Below are 23,234 nucleotides of genomic sequence, written 5' to 3'. Positions count from 1 at the left end.
GTTGTTTCCCTCTCTTCTCCTCCCCTTCATCCTCTTTCCCTCTTTCGTGCCCCTTCTCTGGGGGACAGCAGAGACAGTTTAACATCCTCTTCCTCCTAGTCCTTCTCCAAACTGCAAATGGGTAATGCAGCCTGTTTAGAAAAACAAATAAACCATCCAGGGTCTAACGGGAAAAGCAAGGGGTATAGGAAACAAAGGGAACCACCAGCAAAGAAACTAAAAACTACGCTCCCAGGTAAAGAAAAATCAGGACTGTCCTGTGTGTGGATCGCACTTTGCTGGCGAGTTAGCCTGGGGGAAACGCCAGTCACCCTGCATTTAGGATGGAGTTGAGGAAAGCAGCAGAATTGCAAGTTGTGTTTCGACATTAGGAAATCTGGGAAGGGAATGAGATCCCGGAATGGGAGGGCAAGGGAGACTGCATATCTTATGTAGGATGGGCCATTGTTTATCAAAGTGGAGCCTGGTCCAAAATGTAAATTGCACCAAAATGTGTAATCTTATGATTGTAAGGTATGTTTCCCCTTCCATTTATGTAGATCTGAATCTGTATAAAAACAGAATGTGAACATTTGAAACGTCCTTATATTGTAGGTATCGAGGGATACGCGTTCAAAAATGGGTTTGTGTGTGTCTTGGGGCGTAGGGACCGGAGAGGGAGAAGTAGGGGGGACACTTGGCTCACAGGGAGTTTCACAAGTGGTCCTCAAACTGAACCTACAGTCGACTCAGTGCCCAATTCCCCGCCACCTAAGTTTCTGGACTGTGGTTCTGCCAGGGGCGGCTGAACTGGTGTCACTCTGGGAGTGAGAGTCCTCTCCCGCCATTCTACCCGCACCTCCAGCTTCTGGATCTGCTTCTTCCCGCCCTTCAGGGCCAGCTGCTCAGCCTCGTCCAGGCGGTGCTGCAGGTCCTTCACCGTCTGCTCCAGGTTCTTCTTCATCCGCCCCAGGTGGGCGCTGGTGTCCTGCCCCTTCTTCAGCTCCTCGGCCATCATGGCCGCCTGGTTAAGTCCACAGGAGCATCAGTGGGCCACCCACCCCTCCTATGCGGGCACACGGAGGATGCTGTGAGGCTGGTACTAGGCATGCTGATGCTTTCCTCCTTCCCGCAGCCGCCGCTGATTCTGCATGGCTCCCCTCCCGCTTGGCCTCTGCTGAGGCTCCATCTCCTTCCGTCTCTCCAGGAAGCCACCACTGACTGAATGCAGGGGTGAGGAGAGGAAACCTACTTGCAGGTCCCGGCTTAGAAGCCCCTTTCTCATCTCCAGACAGCATCTCTGATAAGAAAGAATGGAGCTCACATCCGTGATGGCCTTCCTGGCCTTCTCCTCTGCATTTTTGGACTCCTGGATAGAGTTCTCCACCTCTGCCTGGCATTGGGCTATGTCAGCTTCCAGTTTTTTCTTGCTATTTATCAGGCACGTGTTCTACAAGAAAAATTAGATAAGAGGTTCGGGCTACATTTGGACACGTACAACGATTGGAAGGGAGAGGGTTGGGTGGGGAAAGAAGTCAATCTCGAGAACGTTCCATGTCTTATTTTTCACACAGGTGAAAAAAATGAAAAAGACGCTTTCATTTTTGATAGGACAGCTATCCCAAAACAGGCCCGAGAATTGTACAGAAAAGAACTGAGTAAATGATAAATGTGGACATTCAAATATTTGAGGAAGGATAGATTATTTAGTTAAACGTGCTGGAACAAGGAAATGGTTGACATAACTGTGAAATGAAAAATAATTCTCATGATCAAAACATTGTACATAGAGTTGTTAGGATGATGACAAACGAGAAAACATTTGCAGTGTGCATTACTGAAAAAATATTTCCTTAATATGTAAAAAAGACAAATCATTAAGAAAAAAGGGCAAAAGTACAAATAGCTAAGACACACCAGAAGAAATACAAGTAGCCAACAAATACGACAAAATGTTCCACCTCATTAGTAATCAAAGAAACAAGAATTTTTAAATGAGGCATTTTCAACCATAAAATTGGTGAAGATTAAAAAAATAATAGCTAAGCACTCTCACATATTTTCCCCATGGGAATAAAAGTTGGGACAACTTTGTTTAAAGACCAGTTTACAACATATCATAAATGTCTTTGCTGTTTTGACCATGAATATATACTTCCAGGAATATTAAGGAAATAGTAATCATGGATATATGTGAAAATTTAGTTATGAAGAAGTTTGTCATACAATCTTCTAATCATAAAAATTTTTATTGGGAACAGTCTAAAAATATCCAACCATAGAAGACTGATTAAATAAAAGTGTCATAATACACAACTAAAGTGGACTGCTTTTCTGCCATTAAAAAACTGTATCGTAGAAAACTATTTTAAAATATAGAAATATGGGCTTCCCTGGTGGCGCAGTGGTTGAGAGTCCGCCTGCCGATGCAGGAGACACGGGTTCGTGCCCCGGTCTGGGAAGATCCCACATGCCGCGGAGCGCCTGGGCCCGTGAGCCGTGGCCGCTGAGCCTGTGCGTCCGGAGCCTGTGCTCCACAACGGGAGAGGCCACAGCAGTGAGAGGCCCACGTACCGCAAAACAAAAAACAAAAACAAAAAAACCCCAAAAATCCCCTAAAATATAGAAATATGTTCACAACACGTTGTTAAATGAAAAAAAGTTGCAAAAGGATTGATCACGTTTACAAAAAATATATTTGTATAGAAACAAGAGCCTAGAATAAGAGATCCCAAAATGCTAACAATATGGTTGGTATTTTTCTATTTTTTTGGCTAATTCAAAAAATAGTTTTTAAAGCAAGGAATTTTGGGGGAATTTCCTGGCGGTCCAGTGATTAGGGCTTTGTGTTTCCACCGCGCAGGGTGCGGGTTCGATCCCTGGTTGGGGAACTAAGATCCCCTATGCCATGTGGTGTGGTCCAAAAAAGTAAAAAATGAAACAAGGAATTCTTCAACTTTCCTAAAAGTAATTATTTCAAAAGACAATCCTAATTTTCTAAGCTTGCAGCTTATATGTTACTGCCTCTGTGAAGCCTTTTCCAGCCCTTTTATGCAATAATTCGTCATTCCTTGCTCCTATTTCCCCATGATCTTTTATCTTCGGATAAAAGAAAGCTTAGCAATCTGTCCATCTAGAGACAAAGTTATTCCAAGAACTAGGCCTAATGAAAGTTTGTCTTGACCACTAGCCTGGAAGGAGTGGTGGGAACTCCTTTCCATCAAGCCTGGGTCCTGCCTGCCTCCAGGGTGGACCCTGGGTGGAGTGAGGATGGACACACCTGGGAGTGAAGAAGCTGCACGCGGTCGCTGCTCGCCAGCAGCCCCTGCTCCGACAGCTTACGGGTCCGCTCCGTCTGCTCCAGGGCCACCTTGCTCTCCTCCGGCTCCTCCGGCAAGAGGCCATTCCTGCGCTCCACGATGGCCGGCTGCCCCGTGAGGTCCTCATTGCCCCTCAGGGCATCATCCAGATGCAGCTGGGAGTCCTTCATGAGAAACCAGGGGTGAGACCGGAGCCCAGGGCAGGCTGAGGTCCCGCCAGGTCCTCCAGGGGCCGTGCACTCACCTTGAGCTGGCTCCGGACTGAGCACAAGTGTTTCTGGGTCTCTGCCACCTGGCGGTTGGAGTGGCGCAGCTGAATCTCCATCTCACTGAGGTCCCCCTCCATCTTCTTCTTCAGCCTCAGAGCATCATCCCGGCTCCGGATCTCAGCGTCCAGCACGCTCTGCATGGCCTCTGCTGCCCGCTGGCTGTTTCTTTTCAGCTGCTCGATTTCTCCGTCCTTCTCAGTGATCTCAGGCTCAGATTTCACCTGGTTCAACTCTAGCTGGACACGCAAAATCTTGCTCTCTTCATACTCCAAGGAACCCTGATAAAAGTCAAGGAGTGCTTGGGATTGCCGGGGGCAGCCACCTTCTCGAATGAGGTTTTTCATCCGCATTATGATAAAATGGGTATTATTAGACTCATTTTACAAATAAATAGAACAGTACTCAAAAAGGTCAAACAGTTTGCTTCCAAGTTGTTACTAGTAATGAAACTAGAACTGAAGCTTTGTTAACAATCTTATGTCTTGAGGAGGACAGAGCATCGTTTTCAATTAGTAAAAATTTTGATTACTGTGTCCTTTTAAATAGTGACCATAAGTCAGGAGCCAACGTCTTCTCAAAAAAGAGAAAGAGGAATTGCTCTCCTGTTATCCTGCATAGTGCAGATTTCCCTAGAACGTCTTAAGATCTCAAAGTAAGTACTTTGATCTCAAAGTAAGTTGAATTAACTTTAACGAAAAATAAAATTCCTTTTGGAGGGACTGTCACAAAAGTAAAGAGACAGCGCAAAGCCCCAAACCCCTCACTGGCCACAACTGATGATTACATCAGGATACTGCACTCTTTGGACCACACAGAATTCCCAACAGCCAAAGATGACTGTGTATAACTCTGTTTAAACTAAGGCATTCTGAGCTGCCTCTCAGGATGTTTGGTGATTGAGTTCTTGCTTTCTCAGAGGAAGACGTTGAGGACATAATGAACAAGTTTATTTATTCAGTAGGAGAAATATGATGGACTAGAGGACACCCAGGAGACAAGCAGCAGAGAGCAGCTGGTCCCCCCACCCCCCGGGCGGGGGTGGGGCTGGATTCTTCCCATTGGAGCCCCAGTGCCTCCTGCAGGAAGGGCCCCTGGGGGTGGTCTAGTCCCCTTCCTCAGTGCCCCGCCCTCCTTCACATCCCAGACATGTGCCTCCACCTCTTCTAGGGCAGCCTGGAGGTCTGACTTTTCTTTCCACTTGCTTCTTGGTCTTCTCCACTTCCTGAAGATTCGTGCTCATTTCCGCAATCTGCATGGTTAAGTCGGAAATCTCTTCTGCAAAGGACAGGCCTGATCTAGGCTGTTTTCACAGGCTCTGTCTGATAGCACAGGCATTTGCCAGGGAATTTGGGGATTGGTGATTCATTCGTGACATTCATATAGGAGAGAACAAGTACAGTGAAACCTTTCGGGGAAGGTGTGGACAAGACACAGGTGTGTGGCCTCACCTGAAGATGCATGGGGAGAAGCAACAGAACACCTGTATGACCCTGAACCTTCACACAGGACACAGAATGGGCACAGAGGACCGGGGGAGAGAGCTGTGGAGAAAACACATCGAATCATGGTCTCGGAAACAGAAGGGGCTTTAGGGGGCACTGGGTCTGGTCTAGTTTTATAGTCAGCAGTCTGAGATCCTAAGCGATCTAGTGACAGGGTCAAGGACACAAAGCCATGTAGAGACAGAATCCATGGAAGATGTGTTCTGTAGAAGAGCAGGGAGCTTAGCAGCCCAGGGAGCCCTCTGTTCTCAAGAGCAAGGCTTGGCTGTGAGTATGCCTCACATCGGGGGAGTTTGGGTCTCAGGGTAAACTGAGTAGATGTGAGGATTTTGTGGGGCAGCAGGAAGGAGGATGCTGTGGCCAAATGGGGGAGGGGTGGCCAGAAGAGAAGGGGGACTGTCACACACCTGTTGGGGGGAGAGAGCTGGGGGCTGTCACCTGTTGGGGGGAGAGAGCTGGGGGCTGTCACACACCTGTTGGGGGGAGAGAGCTGGGGACTGTCACACCCCTGTGATGGGGAGAGAGCTGGGGGCTGTCACACCCCTGTGATGGGGAGAGAGCTGGGTACTGTTACATACCTGTGATGGGGAGAGAGATGGGGACTGTCACACACCTGTGATGGGGAGAGAGCTGGGGACTGTCACACCCCTGTGATGGGGAGAGAGCTGGGGGCTGTCACACACCTGTTGGGGGGAGAGAGCTGGGGGCTGTCACCTGTGATGGGGAGAGAGCTGGGGACTGTCACACCCCTGTGATGGGGAGAGCTCACCTTGCAGAATTTTGTTCTCCGGTCTCAGTGTCTCTAGCTGACCCACCACCTGCTCGTAGGCATTGCGCATCTTGAAGATTTCAGTACTAAGTGACCCGGACTCTTTCTGAGCAGCTTCCAACTCAGCTTGACTCTCATTCAATTTTTGTTTCCACTCTGTGAGGACCTAGGAGGTGACAGAGGGACACGTGAGAAGCCGAAAGGGCCAGGGACTTGGATGAGTCATGTCAACAAGGGCCGTCAGCAATGACAAGGTTGGACCCTTCTATCCTTAGGGACCAAAGAAACAGGGTGAGCCCCAAACTCAGGGGTTCCAAACTCTGATATCACTACAGAGATCTGCTGTATTCTTGAAAGATATGTTGATCTCAAAGTAAGCTGAATTAACTTTAACGAAAAATAAAATTCATTTTGGAGGGACTGCCGCAAAAGTAAAGAGACAGCGCAAAGCCCCAAACCCTCCACACTGGGAGTTGATGCTCGAGGGCCTCCCCGAAGGTGTGCATCTCACACATCTCTTGCATTGTGGCTGCCGTCAAGCGGTGGGGAAGGACCTCATCGAAGTTCCTCCGCTTCTTGTCCAGGCAGGCGCAGGCGGTGTTGGCCTACTCCAAATCCAGCATCAGGTCGTCCACGTCTCCCTGGAGCCTCTGCTTGGTTTTCTCCAAGGAAGCACACTTGGAGCTCACAGGCTCTGTGTTTTCCTCTGCTTTCTGGAGCCTCTGGGCCAGTTTTTTCCTGAGAGAACCAGGTTTGTTGTTGTTGACAAAGGTGGACCATTTCAGAAGTAATTATCAGATCGGAAGGGAATTGAGCCATCTATAAAGGACTGGAATTTGAGAAGACCTAGAGTTTGACGATTGGACAGTACGTATCACCTGAAGAGTCCCCAGATGGGCAAAGCAGTCACCTAGGAGGCGCCGAGGGGACCAGGCGGAATGGACAGTGCCCTGGGAGAGGGGCAGGGAGACCAGGTCTGCGTGTTTAAGAAAACTCAAAGGCCTGGGGAGGAAGAGAAGGTCTGTCCTCTGTCCCTTCCCTTGTGTCTTAGGGTCGACTCTCCTACCGTAACCTGGGAGCCCCTACTTGGCCTCCTCCAGCTGCTCCGTGCGCTGGATGGCGTCCGTCTCGTATTTGGTCCTCCACTGGGCCACCTCGCTGTTGGCCTTGGACAGCGCCCTCTGCATCTCAGCCTTGGCTTCCTGCTCCTCCTCATACTGTTCCCGCAGCAGGTCACAGTCGTGGCGGGAGGACTGCAGGGCGTGGGCCAGGGCGCTCTTGGCCTGCGGAATCACAGTGGTGACAGATTGCAAAAACGTGTGGCCATTTTCCAAGTTAAGGTATTTTTGTTTCAACCAGTGTTTCCCAACTTGTATCACTCCCTTGCTGCCTTCACAAACTTTGCTGTAGCAGTATATCTCCTGTTTTATTTACTTCATTTTTTAAAAAGTTGACTCCTTTATTATATTTAAATATATTTATTTAAATGGAAAACCATTAACATTTGCCATAAACAGAAGATAACTATAATAAATGCAATGGAGGTAAGGCGGTGTTTTCACCTTCTAATGAAGTACTTCGCTGCTGTGCCTCTGTGTCTGAGGCCTACTCTCTGCGTCTTAGTGAGGAAGATACATCAGTGTTAGAGAGATGGTATCCAAAGCGAGACCTTTTCCTTATTTAATCAGAAGAATTGAAGTAGAATTGCAAAGAGAATAATTTTCTCACTACTTAATGCAGTGTTATGGAGTACTGTGACCATGAAAACCCCAAAAGCATCTTTTGGTGTCACCAGTGGGCTGTGTCCCCACCCGGGAACTCTGACATGAGCTATGCCGTTTCCACAGCTCTGCCACCTCTTCCCAAACAGGAGGGGGACATGCCCAGAGGCCTCCATCACTCACTCCCACCTGGTCGGGAAGACAATGTAGCTCTCATTATAATGGTCACAAAATACTTTCTGGTCAACCCGGTGCAATAACTCATACATTTTTATCCTTTTAAAGACACAAATAAACAACAAAACTTTGCCCAGGAAGGAAAGCTTAGCTGTATCCTGGCCAGAGGACAGCCTTGCTCCTGTAATGGACCTTCTCAGGTTCTGGTTCTCTCCACTCCCCCTGCCTCCATCCAGTCCACCAAATACCCCTACCCTATAATAGGAAGATGGGAGACTAATATAGCACTTCCTTTTTGGAAGGGGCAGATGGAGCTTGGTGGAGTTCCAAGAGACTGCCCTGTAAGTTTTAGCTGGCACATGGTAACCTCAGAATTACACTCATGCAGGTTTGCGGACTTCTAGATTCCTATTCTAGTGCTCGAACACCCATCAACAGCATTTACTAAGCACCTACTGTGTGCACTGTTCTGTACTTACTGTTTACTGTTACAGCGGGGCAAAATAATTCTTGCCCTTTAGAAGTTTACAGATTAGTGGGGAGACATGAATTATAAACGTAAATAGCTTGATATTGACGTCAAGAAGGTGATAATGGTGTCCATGTTTATGCAGATGTCCCAAGGGTGCTCCAAATGTGGACTCTTGGAGGAGGGGGGCTTAAATGTGGGTGTTGTAGCTGGTGATACACAAAGAGTGATGAAGGAGAAAGAGGAGGGCCTTTCAAGGGGCTGGGATGAATTGCTGGGCAGAGTGAAAGAATGCACAAAGAATGCACAGAGGCAGAGATGCCCAAGCTAGTACAGTGATGGGGAGGGGATGCCCCTGGCTGGGGAGGGGCGTTTATCAGCCCCTCCAGGGGGGCACGGAGGAGCTCTGAGGATGGAGCACCCTGGTAGAGTTTTCTAGCTCTGAAGAAGGAGATCCAATGCCAAGGTCCTGTAACCTCCAAGAACAGGTTCCTTCTACTACAAGGAAGAGGAACATCACGCTTCATGAGGCAGCAGTGCCCCCAGCCGGCCTGGTGACTTCTCAGGTTCCACCTGACTCTGCCTTCCTGAACAGAGGCAACCACCCTTACCTTGGTTTCTTCTTCTAGCTGCCTCTTAAGCTCCTCCAGCTGCTGGGTGAGGGCCTGCTTGCTTTCGGTTAGCTGTGAAATCAGAGCCTTCTTGTCTTCCACTTGGTGGCTCAGCTCCCCTGGCAAACAGATGTGGCCCCACGTCAGAGGTTGGACCACCCTCTCCCACGGCCCAGTGGTCCCACCACCGGGCCCTGCCCGTCCTCACCATTTTGGGTCTGCAGCCTCGCCTTCTGCATGTTCAGATCATGGATTAACTGTGTCTGTTGGTCATCCTTGGCTTTGACTTCATTAAATTGGTCTTCCACAGTCTGGCACGTTCTTTCCACGTTACTCTTTAAAAAGAAAAGAAAAGAAAAAGCCAACATGAATGGGAAACATGGGTCCCTGGTGCCCAGTATTGAACCGTTTGACAATTTAGCTTCTCATTAGGTAAAATAAGAATGAAAATACAGAACACATAAAGGTCAGTTTAAAAAATTGGTCATTTCAGGTTTTCTTTATTTTTATGTGTGATTGCTGCTTAATCACCAATATCTTAGACCATCAGCTTTTAATAGATAAGTATTTACTGGTTTGTAAACAAACTTTTGAGAAGATGACACTCAAAGGAACCATGGGATCTTCTTATAGTATAGTAATTTTTTTTTTTTTTTTTTTTTTTGCGGTACGCGGGCCTCTCACTGTTGTGGCCTCTCCCGTTGTGGAGCAGGCTCCAGACGCGCAGGCTCAGCGGCCATGGCTCACGGGCCCAGCCGCTCCGCGGCATGTGGGATCTTCCCGGACCGGGGCACGAACCCGTGTCCCCTGCATCAGCAGGCGGACTCTCAACCACTGCGCCACCAGGGAAGCCCTGGAACTCACTTTTAACAAAATTAGAACAGGATTGGAGCTTTCGGAACCCAAAGACCTACATTCAAGTGGGTGCTAGTGATGATGACACTAGCAGCTGACATTTTACTGAACACCCTCTACGTGCTGAGCTTTCCACGCATACCCTCCGAGGTAGAGCTTTCCATGCAAACCCTCCGAGGTAGAGCTAATTGTATCTCCATTTCACAAGGTGGGGACTGAGGCTTCATGAGTTAAGTGGCTCACTCAGCATTCTAGATTCATTTGGAATGGGCTGAGATCTGAACTCAGGGATTCTGGCTCTAGAGTCGGAACTCTCAACCCCTGCGTCCTGTGTAGACCCCATCCTGCCTGCGCTTCCACAGGTAATCAATATTACGGCGTAGTAATAAAATATCCTCACGTCCTCTGCTTGCTGCTCCAGCCTGACTTTTATTTTGGTGAGACCACTGGCTTTGTCTTCTTCAACCTGAAGATCCTCCAATGTTTGCTGATGGGCTTCCTGCAGAGATTTCTTCTCTTTGGTCAGTTTGGAAATGTTTTCTTCAAGCGCTGTCATTTCTTCTGAAAGATTCTTTACCTAAGAGAGTATCAACACCAATTGAAAGTTCAGACAATTAAACCAGAAGCTTCTGGCAAAGGCTGTTGATTCTTTTTTTTCCCTTTTCTGTGACTTTTTTGTTTTTTGGCTACTGCTTTTTTGCCTCCGCAGCAGGTGCTCACAGTGTTGGCTGCATCATCCTGAAATTGGCAGCCTCTGGGTTTTTTCAGTCCTCACTGGCCTATCACAGAGCCTCAAACCCTCCCCTAAAGGCTGATTCCTTTAAAGAGGGTGTTATATGGTACAAGGAAGGACACGGATAAATGCAAATATGCCGCCGCTGGAAGGAACACAACAGTCTATATTCATCGCAATACATCCATGGGGATTTGTTTATTAGCTGACCCGGGGTTTAGAATGAGGCAGGAAGGGGAAGAAGGACAGGCATGAGGTGCTATGCAGGAAAAGCCAGAACAGGAGTCCTGTGTGTCAGGAAGCAGGACAGCGGCACCAACCGCAGAGATTTTAAGGCGTTAAATTGAACTTTTTTTCATGTATGACGCTCTGCTAGATCAGAGGTTGGTAATTCCTGACCTATGGGCCGAATCTGGCCACATAATAGTTTACAACTTTTGAATAAAAGTTGAAAAAACATGAGATTTCACATAAAATCTGGGATGTCTGGTTTCTCAAGGAAAATTGGAAGCTCTGGCAGTGCTGGACTCACATGGCTACCGGGCACCAGCTGGCTGGCGCTGGGCCCTGGCTGCCACCTGGGGGCAGGGCAAGTGCTCTCCAGTTCGCCGCAGTCCCCACCCCTCCCTATCACCTCCCTATCAACGCCCGGTTGTCTGTCCCACACTGACGCAGGTCATCTCACACCTGGCCAACCTCATCCTTGCCTCTGTCTCACTGGCAACGATTATGGTGTGAATCATGGATTGTGTTTTTCATTTACTTTTGTAAAGTGTATGTGATTTTGTGTGCGTGTGATTTTAGTCTACATAAATGGTACCATGCTGTATATTTCTCTTTCTTCCTTTGTCCTCTTTTGCATCCATCTTGTTGCCCTGATGGCTGTGTAGTATACCCTGCCATGCGTCCTCTGCCCCGTACCTCTCCATCCCTCCAGGGTGGACCCCAATCTTGCCTCCAGCACCCCCCACCACAAGCCACACTGCCATGAACATCCTCATACATGTCCCCTCGTGGACCTGGCAGAAGAATTCCCTGGTCTGTATACCCAGGAGCAGAATCACTGGGTTGAAGGATTCTTTTTTTTTTAAATTAATTAATTAATTTATTTTTGGCTGTGTCGGGTCTTCGTTGCTGTGCACGGGCTTTCTCTAGTTGTGGCGAGCAGGGGCTACTCTTCGTTGCAGTGCATGGGCTTCTCATTGCGGTGGCTTCTCTTTGTTGCAGAGCACGGACTCTAGGCACAGGGGCACAGTAGTTGTGGCATGCGGGCTGCAGTAGTTGTGGCTCGCGGGCTGTAGAGCGCAGGCTCAGTAGTTGTGGCGCACGGGCTTAGTTGCTCCACGGCCTGTGGGAGCTTCCCAGACCAGGGCTCAAACCCGTGTCCCCTGCATCAGCAGGTGGATTCGTAACCACTGCGCCACCAGGGAAGTCCGGATGTGTGGATTCTTCATTTGACTAAGAATTTCCAGATGGCATTCCCGAAGGCCGCATCAGTCTACATTCTACCAGTAATGCACGAGGGTCCCTGTGCCTCTAACCTCGTGCATGCACGAGGGTCCCTGTGCCTCTAACCTCCCTGCCAATCCCTGGTGTGGTCCACTTTCTGCCTTCTTCATCACCTCCTTCCCTCATCATCTGCCTGGCCCTGTAGGCACATTTGTCGGCTCCCCCTGTGCCACATGCTTCTCCTGAAGCATCTCTTGGCTTGTGGAGGAAGGGTTAGGGCTAGAAGTTTGTGGTGCAACCAGGCAGGCAGCCGGAGCGGGGGAAGAGCCTATGGGGTCTAGAACAGGGCAGAGGCGGACTCGCTGGGATGTAACTGCCCGTCCACTGGCTCCCCTCTCACTTCTGGACAATGTTGGGTGAACGGGCTCCTTCCCCGCCTCTCTCCTCCTGGCGGGGGCTGGGCGTGCTCACCTTGTTCTCCGTGGCGTGCTTCTCCTTCTCCACCTCGGTAAGGGTCAGCGCCAGGTCGTCAGTGTCTCTTTTGAGGGAGGAGCATTTATCTTCCAGGTTCCTCTTCTTGACAACCAGTTCAGAATTCATCCCCCCCTCCTCTTCCAGCCTCTCATTTAGCTCCTTCACTTTGGCCTCCAGCTGAATCTTCCTTTTGATGAGCCCCTCGCACCGTTCCTCGGCATCCATCAGGCTGTTTCCTGAAAGAACCAGATCGTGATGTCTTTTAAAAAATTGAATTTATTGAAGTATAGTTGATTTACAGTGTCATGTGAGTGTCTGCTCTACGGCAAAGTGATTCAGTTATACATGTATATTCTTTTTCATATTCTTTTCCATTATGGTTTATTACCAGATATTGAATAGAGTTCCCTGTGCTCTACAGTAGCGTCTTGTTGTTTACAGATTGTTATTTTTGGATCAGCCTCTTGACCAACCCCAGAAGGGAAGGGCTTTGCCCTCCAAAAGGCCATTACCTGGGCCCAAGTCAAGGAGTGAGTCATGGCCACGCACACACTCGCACATATATATCATCCAAGTCCTTTTTTTATTAACCACTAAGGATGTCATCTACTGAATAGAAAATCACCTAAGCTAATCTCAAGCAAAGGCGTTCATGGCATTCATAGAGCCTCTGCAAATTTGCCACGTTTGGACCCCCAGCCATTTTACTCTTCCTTCTACCAGGAGTTGAAAAACAACTCATCTCCTCTGTGCTTTCACAAGCTAACTAATAGTTCCCAACCATGACTACCTTTTTAGAGTCTCCACAGAAAAGTGCACCCTGTGTCTCCTCAGCCCTGCCTCCTCAAGCCACGGAACTGAAAACTCCAAATAGACAAAAATGAGTGATTGTGTCATCGCTTAATACATACATGTCCCAGAAGACTCTGTATTGAGTCTCTTGGAGTGGCCAGGGTTAGCTAATTATGCTCTTAAACGTAATGGGACTGTGTCTTCTCCTACCAGAGTATTGTAAGAACTGGACACACATTTCGAGGTAAAGGATGAAAAGAGTCTGGCGGGAATAGCCTCTGTGTTTGTTGAACGTGTGCTGTGTGCTGGCATTGTACAAGCACGAACTCACCTGATCTTCCCAGCAACCCTGCGAGGTGGCTACTCTTGCTGTGCCCATTTTACAGAAGACTGAGGCACAAAAAGGATGTCACCTGCCGAAGGTCACACAGCTCCCAAGTGGGGGATCTGGGATGTAAACCAAGAGATCTGATTCCAAACCTTGTTCTGCCCGCTGTGCTTGGGAAAGGGTTCCTAACAGCTGCACGTACTGACTGGGAAAGTGAAAAGGGGAGCAGTAAAATGTTGGGGGTTTATTAAAAAGGGCAAATGATCAATGTCTTAACTCTGTGAAAAGAGACCATTATGCTGCCAGAGTGTTACCTACTGGTTGTATGGTTTCATTTTCCCTATTTCTTTGATAAAAAATGCATATCTTTAAAGCATTTTTATTTTATTTTATATTTGTTGTAAAGGAAATGAACAGTAATTTATGAATTACGTATATATAAAGCATTTTTAGAGTATAATTATTTTCTTGAAAATCACGTATAGAAAGTTACTGTTTCTACATTGAATTGAATGATTTAATTTTAAACATTTGTTTATTTATTGCCGCGCTGTGCGGCTTGCAGGATCGCAGTTCCCTGACCAGTGATTGAACCCAGGCCACGGCAGTGCAAGCCCGGAATCCTAACCACTAGGCAACCAGGGAACTTCCAGTGATGTCTTTTTATTTACAGTTTTTAAAAAGACCTGGTGCATTCCTGACAGCTTTTTATTCTGATGACAGACACATCCCCCTCATGCCCACAGCAAAATACATCTTGCTCCGCTATGGAAGACAGGGAGAAATCAGAGCGAGCAGAAATTCTCTTTGCAGATGTGTTTTCCAGGGTGATCTGAGGGCTGGCCTCCTTCCCTGGCAGGGTAGTCATGCAATACGCTGTAGGCCCACTGAGTGGCACTGCTGTCTCTTGAATAGACACTGGTGGGGCCTCCTGGTCTCAGGGAGATACTCACAGACTGGACGTGCAGCTGGAGGTCATTATTTTCCTGCCGCAGGGACACCATTTTCTCCTCCAGTTCCTTCCGATGAGCCTCAGCTGTGGCCAGTTCTTCGTTGGCTCTCTCAGATTCTTCCTTCATGGTGGCCGTCTCCTTCTCGGCCTCTGCACTCTTCAGCAGGGGCTTGATCTTGAAGAACAGGTTCATCCAGGGCCAGTGCTTGACGTTCATAAAAGATCAGATGTTGTGCTGGATGCAGAAGATGGAGTCCCTGTGCATCGTTAGGACTGGGGTTAATGGGCCATAGCAAGGCCCAGTCTCCGCTCACCTGCCCCCCAGGCCCCATGACCTTCACCTTTCCCGTCCAGGTGGGAAGGAGGTACAGCCAAGCTGTGCAGCTCCTATGGACTCCAGAGTCCCTTCTGCAAATGAAAAGCAGAGGAAACAGCACATGCAAATCTGGGAGGGGAGCGAGGGTCCAGGGCCACTGAGGGTCTCCCATCCACCTGGCCTCCATCCCCACTACCCTACTGAAAATGCTCAGCGTAAGGTGGTCAGTGGCCTCCAATTACAATGTGATGAGCTTCTTTCATTCCCATTTTATTGGGTCTTTCTCCCACATTTGAGTTGTTAACTCTCACCTTTTTTTTTTTTATGAATTTTTATTGGAATATAGTTGATTTACAATGTTGTGTTAGTTTCTGCTGTATAGCAAAGTGAATCAGTTATGCATATACATATATCCACTCTTTTTTAGATTCTTTTCCCATATAGGTCATGACAGAGTACTGAGTAGAGTTCCCCATGCTATATAGTAGGTTCTTATTATCTATTTTATAATATATAGTAGTGTGTATATGTCAATCCCAATCCTTTTGCCCTTGATTCCCTGATAAGACAGTTTTCTTGTTTCACTGTGTTTTGCCATATGGGCTCCTGCTTCCTGCTGAAGTGTTGGTGTCCACCTAGGACCTGTCTCCAGCCCACTGGTCACCTCCCAGACTCTTGCCTTTCTAGGACTGATCTTTTTTCCGAACTTAGACTGTAGCCTACGTCCCAGTGACACAGACACTGTTTCCTAATGTTCATCCTCCACAGCTTCGTATCGAACTCACGTGAACCTGAAAACTCGCTTTTCTTTCCATTAAACTGGTCCCTTCTCTGAGATTTTTTTCGTTTCCATGCTGGCTTCCTTTCCCTTCGCCGGGACAGATGCCCGGGAGGTATTCTTCACTAATATGTAATGGTGGCGTGTTATGGCGATGACAACGGTAGAGCCGTATGAGATGTCGGGGAATCGGGACAAGGTGCTTCCATCAAATTCCCCTCTCCCTGACATTCCCACACAGGACCAGCCATCAGAGCTGCTGTTCCTCCTGTTGAATTACTGAAGGCCTAAGGCCCTTCAAGCTTTTTTCAATGCCTCCCCTTCTCTCCCCCATGATCTGTTTCCTAATTCAGGTCCTTGTCATCTTTTATTTGGACTTCTGTTACAGCCTGGTCTTGGCCCCTCTTGTGCTCTCAGGCCTGCTCTTCTTGTAGCTGCCAGAGCAACCTCTCAGTGTGTGTGTGTGTGTGTGTGTGTGTGTGTGTGTTTGGCTGTGCCGTGCAGCACACGGGATCTTAGTTCCCCGACCAGGGATCGAACCCATGGTCCCTGCCGTGGAAGCGTGGAGTCTTAACCACTGGACCACCAGGGAAGTCCCCCAGAGTGACTGCTCTGAGCTATAAACCTGATCCTCTCACTCGTCTCCTCCATGGCTCCTCATCAACTAGAAGATTTAACCTGGGCTCTTTAATGTGCCATGTGGGGACCTCCACGCCTCGCCCCAGGCATGTGACCTGCTTGTCGGTCTCCATCCCCCCAGGCCACCTTTTCTCAGGCCATGCAAAGCCTCCTTCAGAAAGTTCTTTCTTGCTGACCCTTTCACGCCAACCCCAATGAGTCCCCCCCGCCCCGAATATAACTGACGTTGCGCTTGTCATAGGCGTTAAAGCTAGCCACGCACGTGTCTGCTTTCTGCTCCTCTACGGGTTCCTGGAGGCCAGGGCTCATTTCTGCATCCCCAGTGCCAAGCAGAGGCCCTAGCACAGAACTGCAGCTCAGTAAATGTGGGTTAAAGGGGTGACCGAGTAAATTAATATCCCCAGACAAGAGCAGGAAGCCATAGTCAGCTCCAAGGAAGAGGGTGGGGAGGTGAGGGTCTGCGTCACCTCCTCTTCATAATCTTTTTTTTTTATTTTTTTTTATTTTTGCGGTACGTGGGCCTCTCACTGTTGTGGTCTCTCCTGTTGCGGAGCACAGGCTCCGGACGCGCAGGCTCAGCGGCCATGGCTCACGGGCCCAGCCGCTCCGCGGCATGTGGGATCTTCCCAGACCGGGGCACGTGTCCCCTGCATCGGCAGGAGGACTCTCAACTACTGAGCCACCAGGGAAGCCCCCACTCTTATATATTTTGGTCTACCTCTTTAATCATGAACTGACAGAGTTTATTTAAATTCACCTACAGCTATTGTTGTAGTGCTGTCTACCAGCATTTAAAAAACATTGAGGTGTAATTGGCATGTAACATTTTACTAGTTTCAGCTGTACAACGTATTGATTCGATATTTGTATATATTGTGAGATGATCACCAAAATAAGTCTGGTTAACGTCCGTCCACATACATAGTTACAATTGTTTTGTTCCTGTGATGGGACCTGTTTCAAATGCTTTACGTGTACTGGCTTATTTAATCCTCACAACAGCCCTCTAAGGCGGGTTAAATGTGTTAATATTTACAAAATGAGTCAACACTTTATAAGCGCTCACTCAATAAATAAATGAATTAATAACTAAGCGAATGCCTAAAGAAAATGCCATTTTAATCCTCCTTTTATAGACCAGAACTCAGCTGTGGTCCCTTGGGCAGTAGTAGGTGGAGCTGGGATCTTTTCTTTGATCATCTAATTCCTCTGCTCTCCTGTAACATTGCTGAAGCAGGACCTTGATGCCAGAAGCCCAGCCTTTGGGATTCAACAGCTTGGCTGATGAGAGAGCTGCCTCGTAGCCACAGTCTGTGTGACGGTTTGTTCTTTCCTTTGTGACAAATGGCCCTGAAACTCAGCCATATCTGTGCATCCAGGATTGTTGATGGTTAAAGGTCTGCTGTACCACATGGTGTTCTATGTCTATATATCTGGTCTCTGACTCTCAGTTTTCTCATTTATAAAATGGAGATGATTATGTTTTTCTTGCAGTGAACTGCTGTAAACAGTAGAGATAACATAATAATGGGACTGCATTAGGCTCAGAAAACAGTTGTTATTGATGCTGTTTTTATTATGGAACACCTAAGCTGATTATTTGCCAAATATAGTGGCTCTTCACTTTGGGGGGAAAGGTTTTTAAGAATCTTATGAAAGGTATGGATTTAATGCACCTATATATGTACATAACATTTTGGATATAATTTCGTAGTAGGGATGCCAGATAAAATATGCCCAGGCTGCCCAGTTGAATTTGAATTTCAGAGAAACAGTAAATACTTTTTTTTTTTAGTATAAGTATATCCCAAATATTGCATGGGTCATATTTATACTAAGAAATTTTTCATTGTCTCATCTGAAATTCGAATTTAATGGGGCGTCTCGTGGTTTTAATTTGCTAAATCTGGCGGCCCTGTTTCATAGACTGAGAAGTGATAAAGGCTATCATGATCCCGTCCCCAGGGAAACACACACGCGCGTGCACACAGACACATGTACACCCATACCCACACCCACAGAATTTTGCATACATTTCAGGGAGTCCTGCTCTGAGGGATTCTCGCTCACCAGGAGTCTTGGGAATCAGACATCGCACAAAGTGAGGACGGGTGCTTCTTAAATTGGCCATCAATTTGTTTAAATTTTCCTGGGACACAAACCAGAAGAAGCACATTTACCTTAGCAAACGCCGTTGCACTGGGCAGAAAACAACCGAATGTGGAAGTCGCCAAAAAACAAACCCTGAACACAGCGGACACGGTCTGGAAAGAGGAGCCCTTCTTCTTCCCGCCCTTCTCGCTCAGCCTGGCGTCGCCTGGAGACGGACACAGAGGGTGTGTCCGGTGAGTCCTGAGGACATAGTGGTGGCCTTTCCTACCCACCTGCCCCACCAGTTTTATTGAGATGTAACTGACCTATAACACTGTATATGTTTAAGGTGTACAACATAATGATTTGATGTATGTATATATTGCAGAATGATCACAGCATTAAGTCTACTTAACATCTATCCCTTCACTTACAGTTTCTTTTTCTTATGATGAGAGCTTTTAAGCTCTACTTTCTTAGCAACTTTCAAATATACAGCACAGTGTAATTAACTACAGTTACCATGCTGTACTTTACAACCACAGAACTTATTTATGTCATAACTGGAAGTTTGTACCTTTTAACCCCTTTCACCCAGTTCTCCCACCTCTCACCCGCCACCTCTGGCAACCACAGATCTGATCTCTGTTTCTATGAGTTTGGTTTTTTAAGATTCCACATATACATGAGATTATACAGGATCTGTCTTTCTGTGTCTGATTTATTTCACATAGCATAATGCCCTCAAGGTCCGTTGTTGCCAATGGCAAGATTTCATTCTTTTCTATGGCTGAATAATATTCCATTATATATGACCTTTTCTTTATCCATTTATCCATCAATGGACACTTAGATCATTTCCATGTCTTGGCTATTCTAAATAATGCTGCAGTGCACATGGGGGTATCTCTTTGGGATAGTCATTTCATTTCCTCTGGGTATATACCCAGAAGTGGAGTTGCTGGATCATATGGTAGTTCTATTTTTAATTTTTAAAGGAATCTCCATACTGTTTTCTGTGGTGGCTTCACAAATTTACATCTCCATTAACAGTGCGCCGTTTTGTCAGTGGTGGCCTTTCTAAACCACTTCCTCCAAACCCTGAAGTGAGAGTTTGGTTTTCTTTTGACGTAGGAGAGCTGAGGGTTTTTTGGTTTGTTCATTTCTGTATTCTGCTTCTTAAAATTCCTCCAAACTACTCAGATTTGGAGACACTGATTTTTATCACTGTGGGAACGGAGTGGGGTGGGATATGGGTGGCATTTAACTGGGAGTATAATTTAGGCTCTCTGTATCCAAGGAGAATCTTTTCCTTTAGACATCAGACATGAAATCCAACTGAATAGTTGGCAAGATTGAGATGTTCCTCTTGGTGAGTGTGGTTTCTTTCATGAGTGTCCCTTTTAAAAATTCTTGAGTCCCTGTTTATCTCTTCATGAGGAAGTAACTGAAAGTAATAACAACTGAAGTTTCTCAGAATATTCTACAAGTCCATTTTTTTCTTGTCTAAAAGGAACAGCCCAACTTAATGAGGCATCAGTGATATTGGGTCTACTTTTTCTGAATGGCTCAATTTCAGATTTATCTTCTGATATGTAATCAAGATTCAGCCCTTGGGGAAATTTCATGACTCATTTCCCCCACCCTCCTCTCACTCCACCCTTTTGTCCCCAGGGTCTAGCATGACCATGTGTTGGGGGGGGGGGAGGAGAGGCAGGAGAGCCACTTCCCCAGGTTCATGCCTACACAGGAACTTATGTTTAGAGTCCTGGCATCATTGCTAAGTCAGGTTATGCAATACAGTTATAGAGATGCCCTAATTAGATTTGAAGACGATGGTGTTCATCATTCAAGTTTAAAGTTATGCCCATCTTTATATTATACTGCCCAATACACTAGACATTAATTGTAAAAAATTATCTAATGAGTGATTATATTGCATGAATTAAAAGCATTAATTTGTAAAATTAATGCATTTAAAATAGTCCATAATTTTTAAACCTTACTCTGGAAATTACTTTAAAAATATATAGGTAATCTTAACAAGTGATACTGGCTTGTGCAGCCATTTGGGAAAATGGTCTGGAAGTTCCTCCAAAAGTTAAACATAGAGTTACCATATGATTCAGTAGTTCCATCCCTAGGTATGTACCCCAAAGCATTAACAATATCCACATAGAAACTTCTATAAAATGTTCATAGCAGCATTATTCATAGTACCCAAAAGTAGAGAAAACATAAAGGTCCATCAACTGATGAGTGGATAGACAAAACTGTGTTAAGATCCACGCAGTGGAATATTATTCACCTATAAAAAGAAATGAATTGCTGACACTTGCCGCAACGTGGACACCTGAAGAACATTAAGCTAAGTGAAAGAAGCCAGACACAAAAGACCATATAGTGTATGATTCCACTTACATGAAACATCCAGCATGGGCAAATTCGTAGAGACAGAAAGTAGTTTGGCCACTGCCACAAGCTGGGAAGGAGGCAGGTGAGAAGTGACTGCTAAAGGGTTACTGGTGTGATGAAAATGTTCTGCAATTACGTACTGGTAATGGTTGCACAACCCATAAATATACCAAAAACCGCTGAATTTTTTTTTTTGATAAATTTATTTATTTTATTTTTGGCTGTGTTGGGTCTTCGTTGCTGTGCACGGGCTTTCACTAGCTGTGGTGAGTGGGGGCTCCTCTTCATGGTGGTGCGTGGGCTTCTCATTGCGGTGGCTTCTCTCCTTGCGGAGCACGGGCTCTAGAGCGCAGGCTCAGTAGCTGTGGCGCAGGGGCTTAGTTGCTCCGCGGCATGTGGGATCTTCCCGGACTAGGGTTCAAACCCGTGTCCCCTGCATTGGCAGGCGGATTCTTAACCACTGCGCCACCAGGGAAGTCCCACCACTGAATTTTTTAAAGGGTGAATTTTATGCTATATGAATTATATCTCAGTAAAAAAAAAACCTTTTAAAGAATGTGGTATTGGCTATTGTGTCCACTGGGAGGCCCTGTTCACCTCCGTAGAAGCTAATCTCTTTAAAAAAATTTTTTTTCCGACTTAAAAACATTAATTTATTTTTTATTGAATGAAAATTTCTTTAAATTCTACAGTGCTTTACAATTTTCACAAGTTTCACAACATGATTTCATATAATCTCATAATAACCCTTTTTCCCTCCCACCCTTGTATTGCCCCTCCCCCTTCCCTCTCCCCACTGGTAACCACTAGTTTGTTCTCTATATCTGTGAGTCTGCTTCTTATTTGTTTTATTCATCAGTTGGTTATACTTTTTAGATTCCACATATAGGTGATATCATACAGTATTTATCTTTCTCTGTCTGACTTATTTCACTTAGCATAATGCCCTCCAAGTCCATCCATGTTGCTGCAAATGGCAGAATTTCATTCTTTTCTATGGCTAAGTAATATTCCATTATATATATATATATATATATATATATATATATATATATATATCTCACATCTTCTTTATCCATTTATCTGGTGATGGACACTTAGGTTGCTTCCATACCTTGGCAATTGTAAATAATGCTGCTATGAATATTGGAGTGCATGTATCTTTTCCAATTAGTGTTTTTGTTTTTTTTTTGGATATATACCCAGGAGTGGAATTGCTGGGTCATATGGTTAGAGCTTGATCTCTTAAGGAAGAGGAAGAATAGAAGTAGGAGAAAGAAAAACAGAGATCAGAGACAGACAAATAAATCAAGCTCAACTTGAAGCTCATGTCCAGCTACTGGTTCTTCATGAGTTATGAGTAATTACACAGAGTTTCCACAGGGGGAATTAAAAAAAAATTTCACCTGCTTCTGCACCAGCATAGTTGGAAAAAAGGAAGGACAGCAGCTTCAGCGAAGACTTCTGGTACAGGCCGACCACCGTCTCGTTCAGGGGTTCCTTGTTCTGGTCCAGCCACCCGGCAATGTTGTAGTCCACAGTGCCTGCGTAGTGGATCAGGGAGAAGTGGGCCTCAGCCTTGCCTTTGGCAGGCTTGGGCTTCTGGAAGTTGTTGGACTTGCCCAAGTCCTGGTCATACAGCTTGTTCTTGAAGGAGGTGTCTGTGGCCTTGGGGAACATGCACTCCTCTTCCAGGATGGAGAAGATGCCCATAGGCTGGAAGGAGGATAACAGACTATCCTCAGCATTTACTAGTACATCCCAATGACTCCATCATCTGTAGGAGTCAAGGACAACTTCTTTGGTGCTGTCACTCTGTTACTAGGAACGCTGGGATATAAGTACTGTGAGCACAAGGCTGTTGGTCTGTTTGGTGCGATGACAGAACAGTGCTCGACATATGGTAGGTGCTAATTTAGTATTTGTTGAACAAAAGAGCATGGAATGAAATTGCATGTATATAAATGTAGCTCATTGTGAGGTAATAGAAAATATATATATTGGTCTCTGTCCCTGTTTCCTGGCACAGAACTTCTAAAGCCTTTTTTAATTTTCCTTAGTGATAAGCGTACTAGGAGCATCTGTTGTTCTGTTGAGGTGACTCTGGGTGCGCTCCTGGATGGGGGCTGGTCACCAGAAAGACCAAGCCACGATTAGAAGCTTGGGATTTTCAGTCCTCTCCCCGCATTCTCCAGAGAGGGGAGAGGGGCTGGAAATGGAGTTAATGATCGATCGTGCCTACATGGGAAACCTCCATAAAATCCCGATCCTAGGTGGTTCTGAGAGCTTCCGGGTTGGAGAACACATCCACATACCGATAGGGTGACTGACACACGCCAGCCCGATGGGAACGGAAGCTCCTGCACTTGGGACCCTCCCTTGCCCCCTGTATCTCTTCATCTGGCTGTTCATCTGTATCCTTTATCATATCCTTTAATAAACTGGTAAACGTAAGTGTTTTCCTGAATTCTGTGAGCCCCTTTAGCAAATTAATTAAACCTGAGGACGGGGTTGTGGGAACGTTCGATTTGTAGCCCAGTAGGTCAGAGGTTGTAGGGCACCAGGGACCTACTGCTTGCACTTGGCATCTCTGGG

General features: G+C 46.5%; 1 protein-coding gene across 1 annotated transcript in view; it reads right to left on the bottom strand.

The window, feature by feature from the left end:
- Positions 1-23,234, bottom strand: part of LOC309838386 (myosin-13-like) — a gene marked incomplete at both ends in the record, with an annotated part of 42,982 nt that overhangs the window by 3,491 nt on the left and 16,257 nt on the right. Inside the window, 19 exon segments of the mRNA XM_082679450.1 lie at positions 833-1,003; positions 1,304-1,429; positions 3,260-3,463; positions 3,544-3,846; positions 4,721-4,760; positions 4,762-4,843; positions 5,840-6,005; positions 6,394-6,444; positions 6,448-6,577; positions 6,926-7,122; positions 8,818-8,936; positions 9,026-9,152; positions 10,049-10,249; positions 12,326-12,564; positions 14,398-14,623; positions 14,627-14,657; positions 18,143-18,282; positions 18,377-18,450; positions 22,046-22,355. Coding sequence (XP_082535576.1) covers positions 833-1,003; positions 1,304-1,429; positions 3,260-3,463; positions 3,544-3,846; positions 4,721-4,760; positions 4,762-4,843; positions 5,840-6,005; positions 6,394-6,444; positions 6,448-6,577; positions 6,926-7,122; positions 8,818-8,936; positions 9,026-9,152; positions 10,049-10,249; positions 12,326-12,564; positions 14,398-14,623; positions 14,627-14,657; positions 18,143-18,282; positions 18,377-18,450; positions 22,046-22,355 — 2,937 coding nt within the window.

This window comes from Grampus griseus (genome assembly GCF_964374135.1).
Source record: "Grampus griseus genome assembly, chromosome: 20".
NCBI lineage: Eukaryota > Metazoa > Chordata > Mammalia > Artiodactyla > Delphinidae > Grampus > Grampus griseus.
Note: the sequence above shows the minus strand (reverse complement) of the source record. Positions and strands in the feature narration are given on the sequence as shown.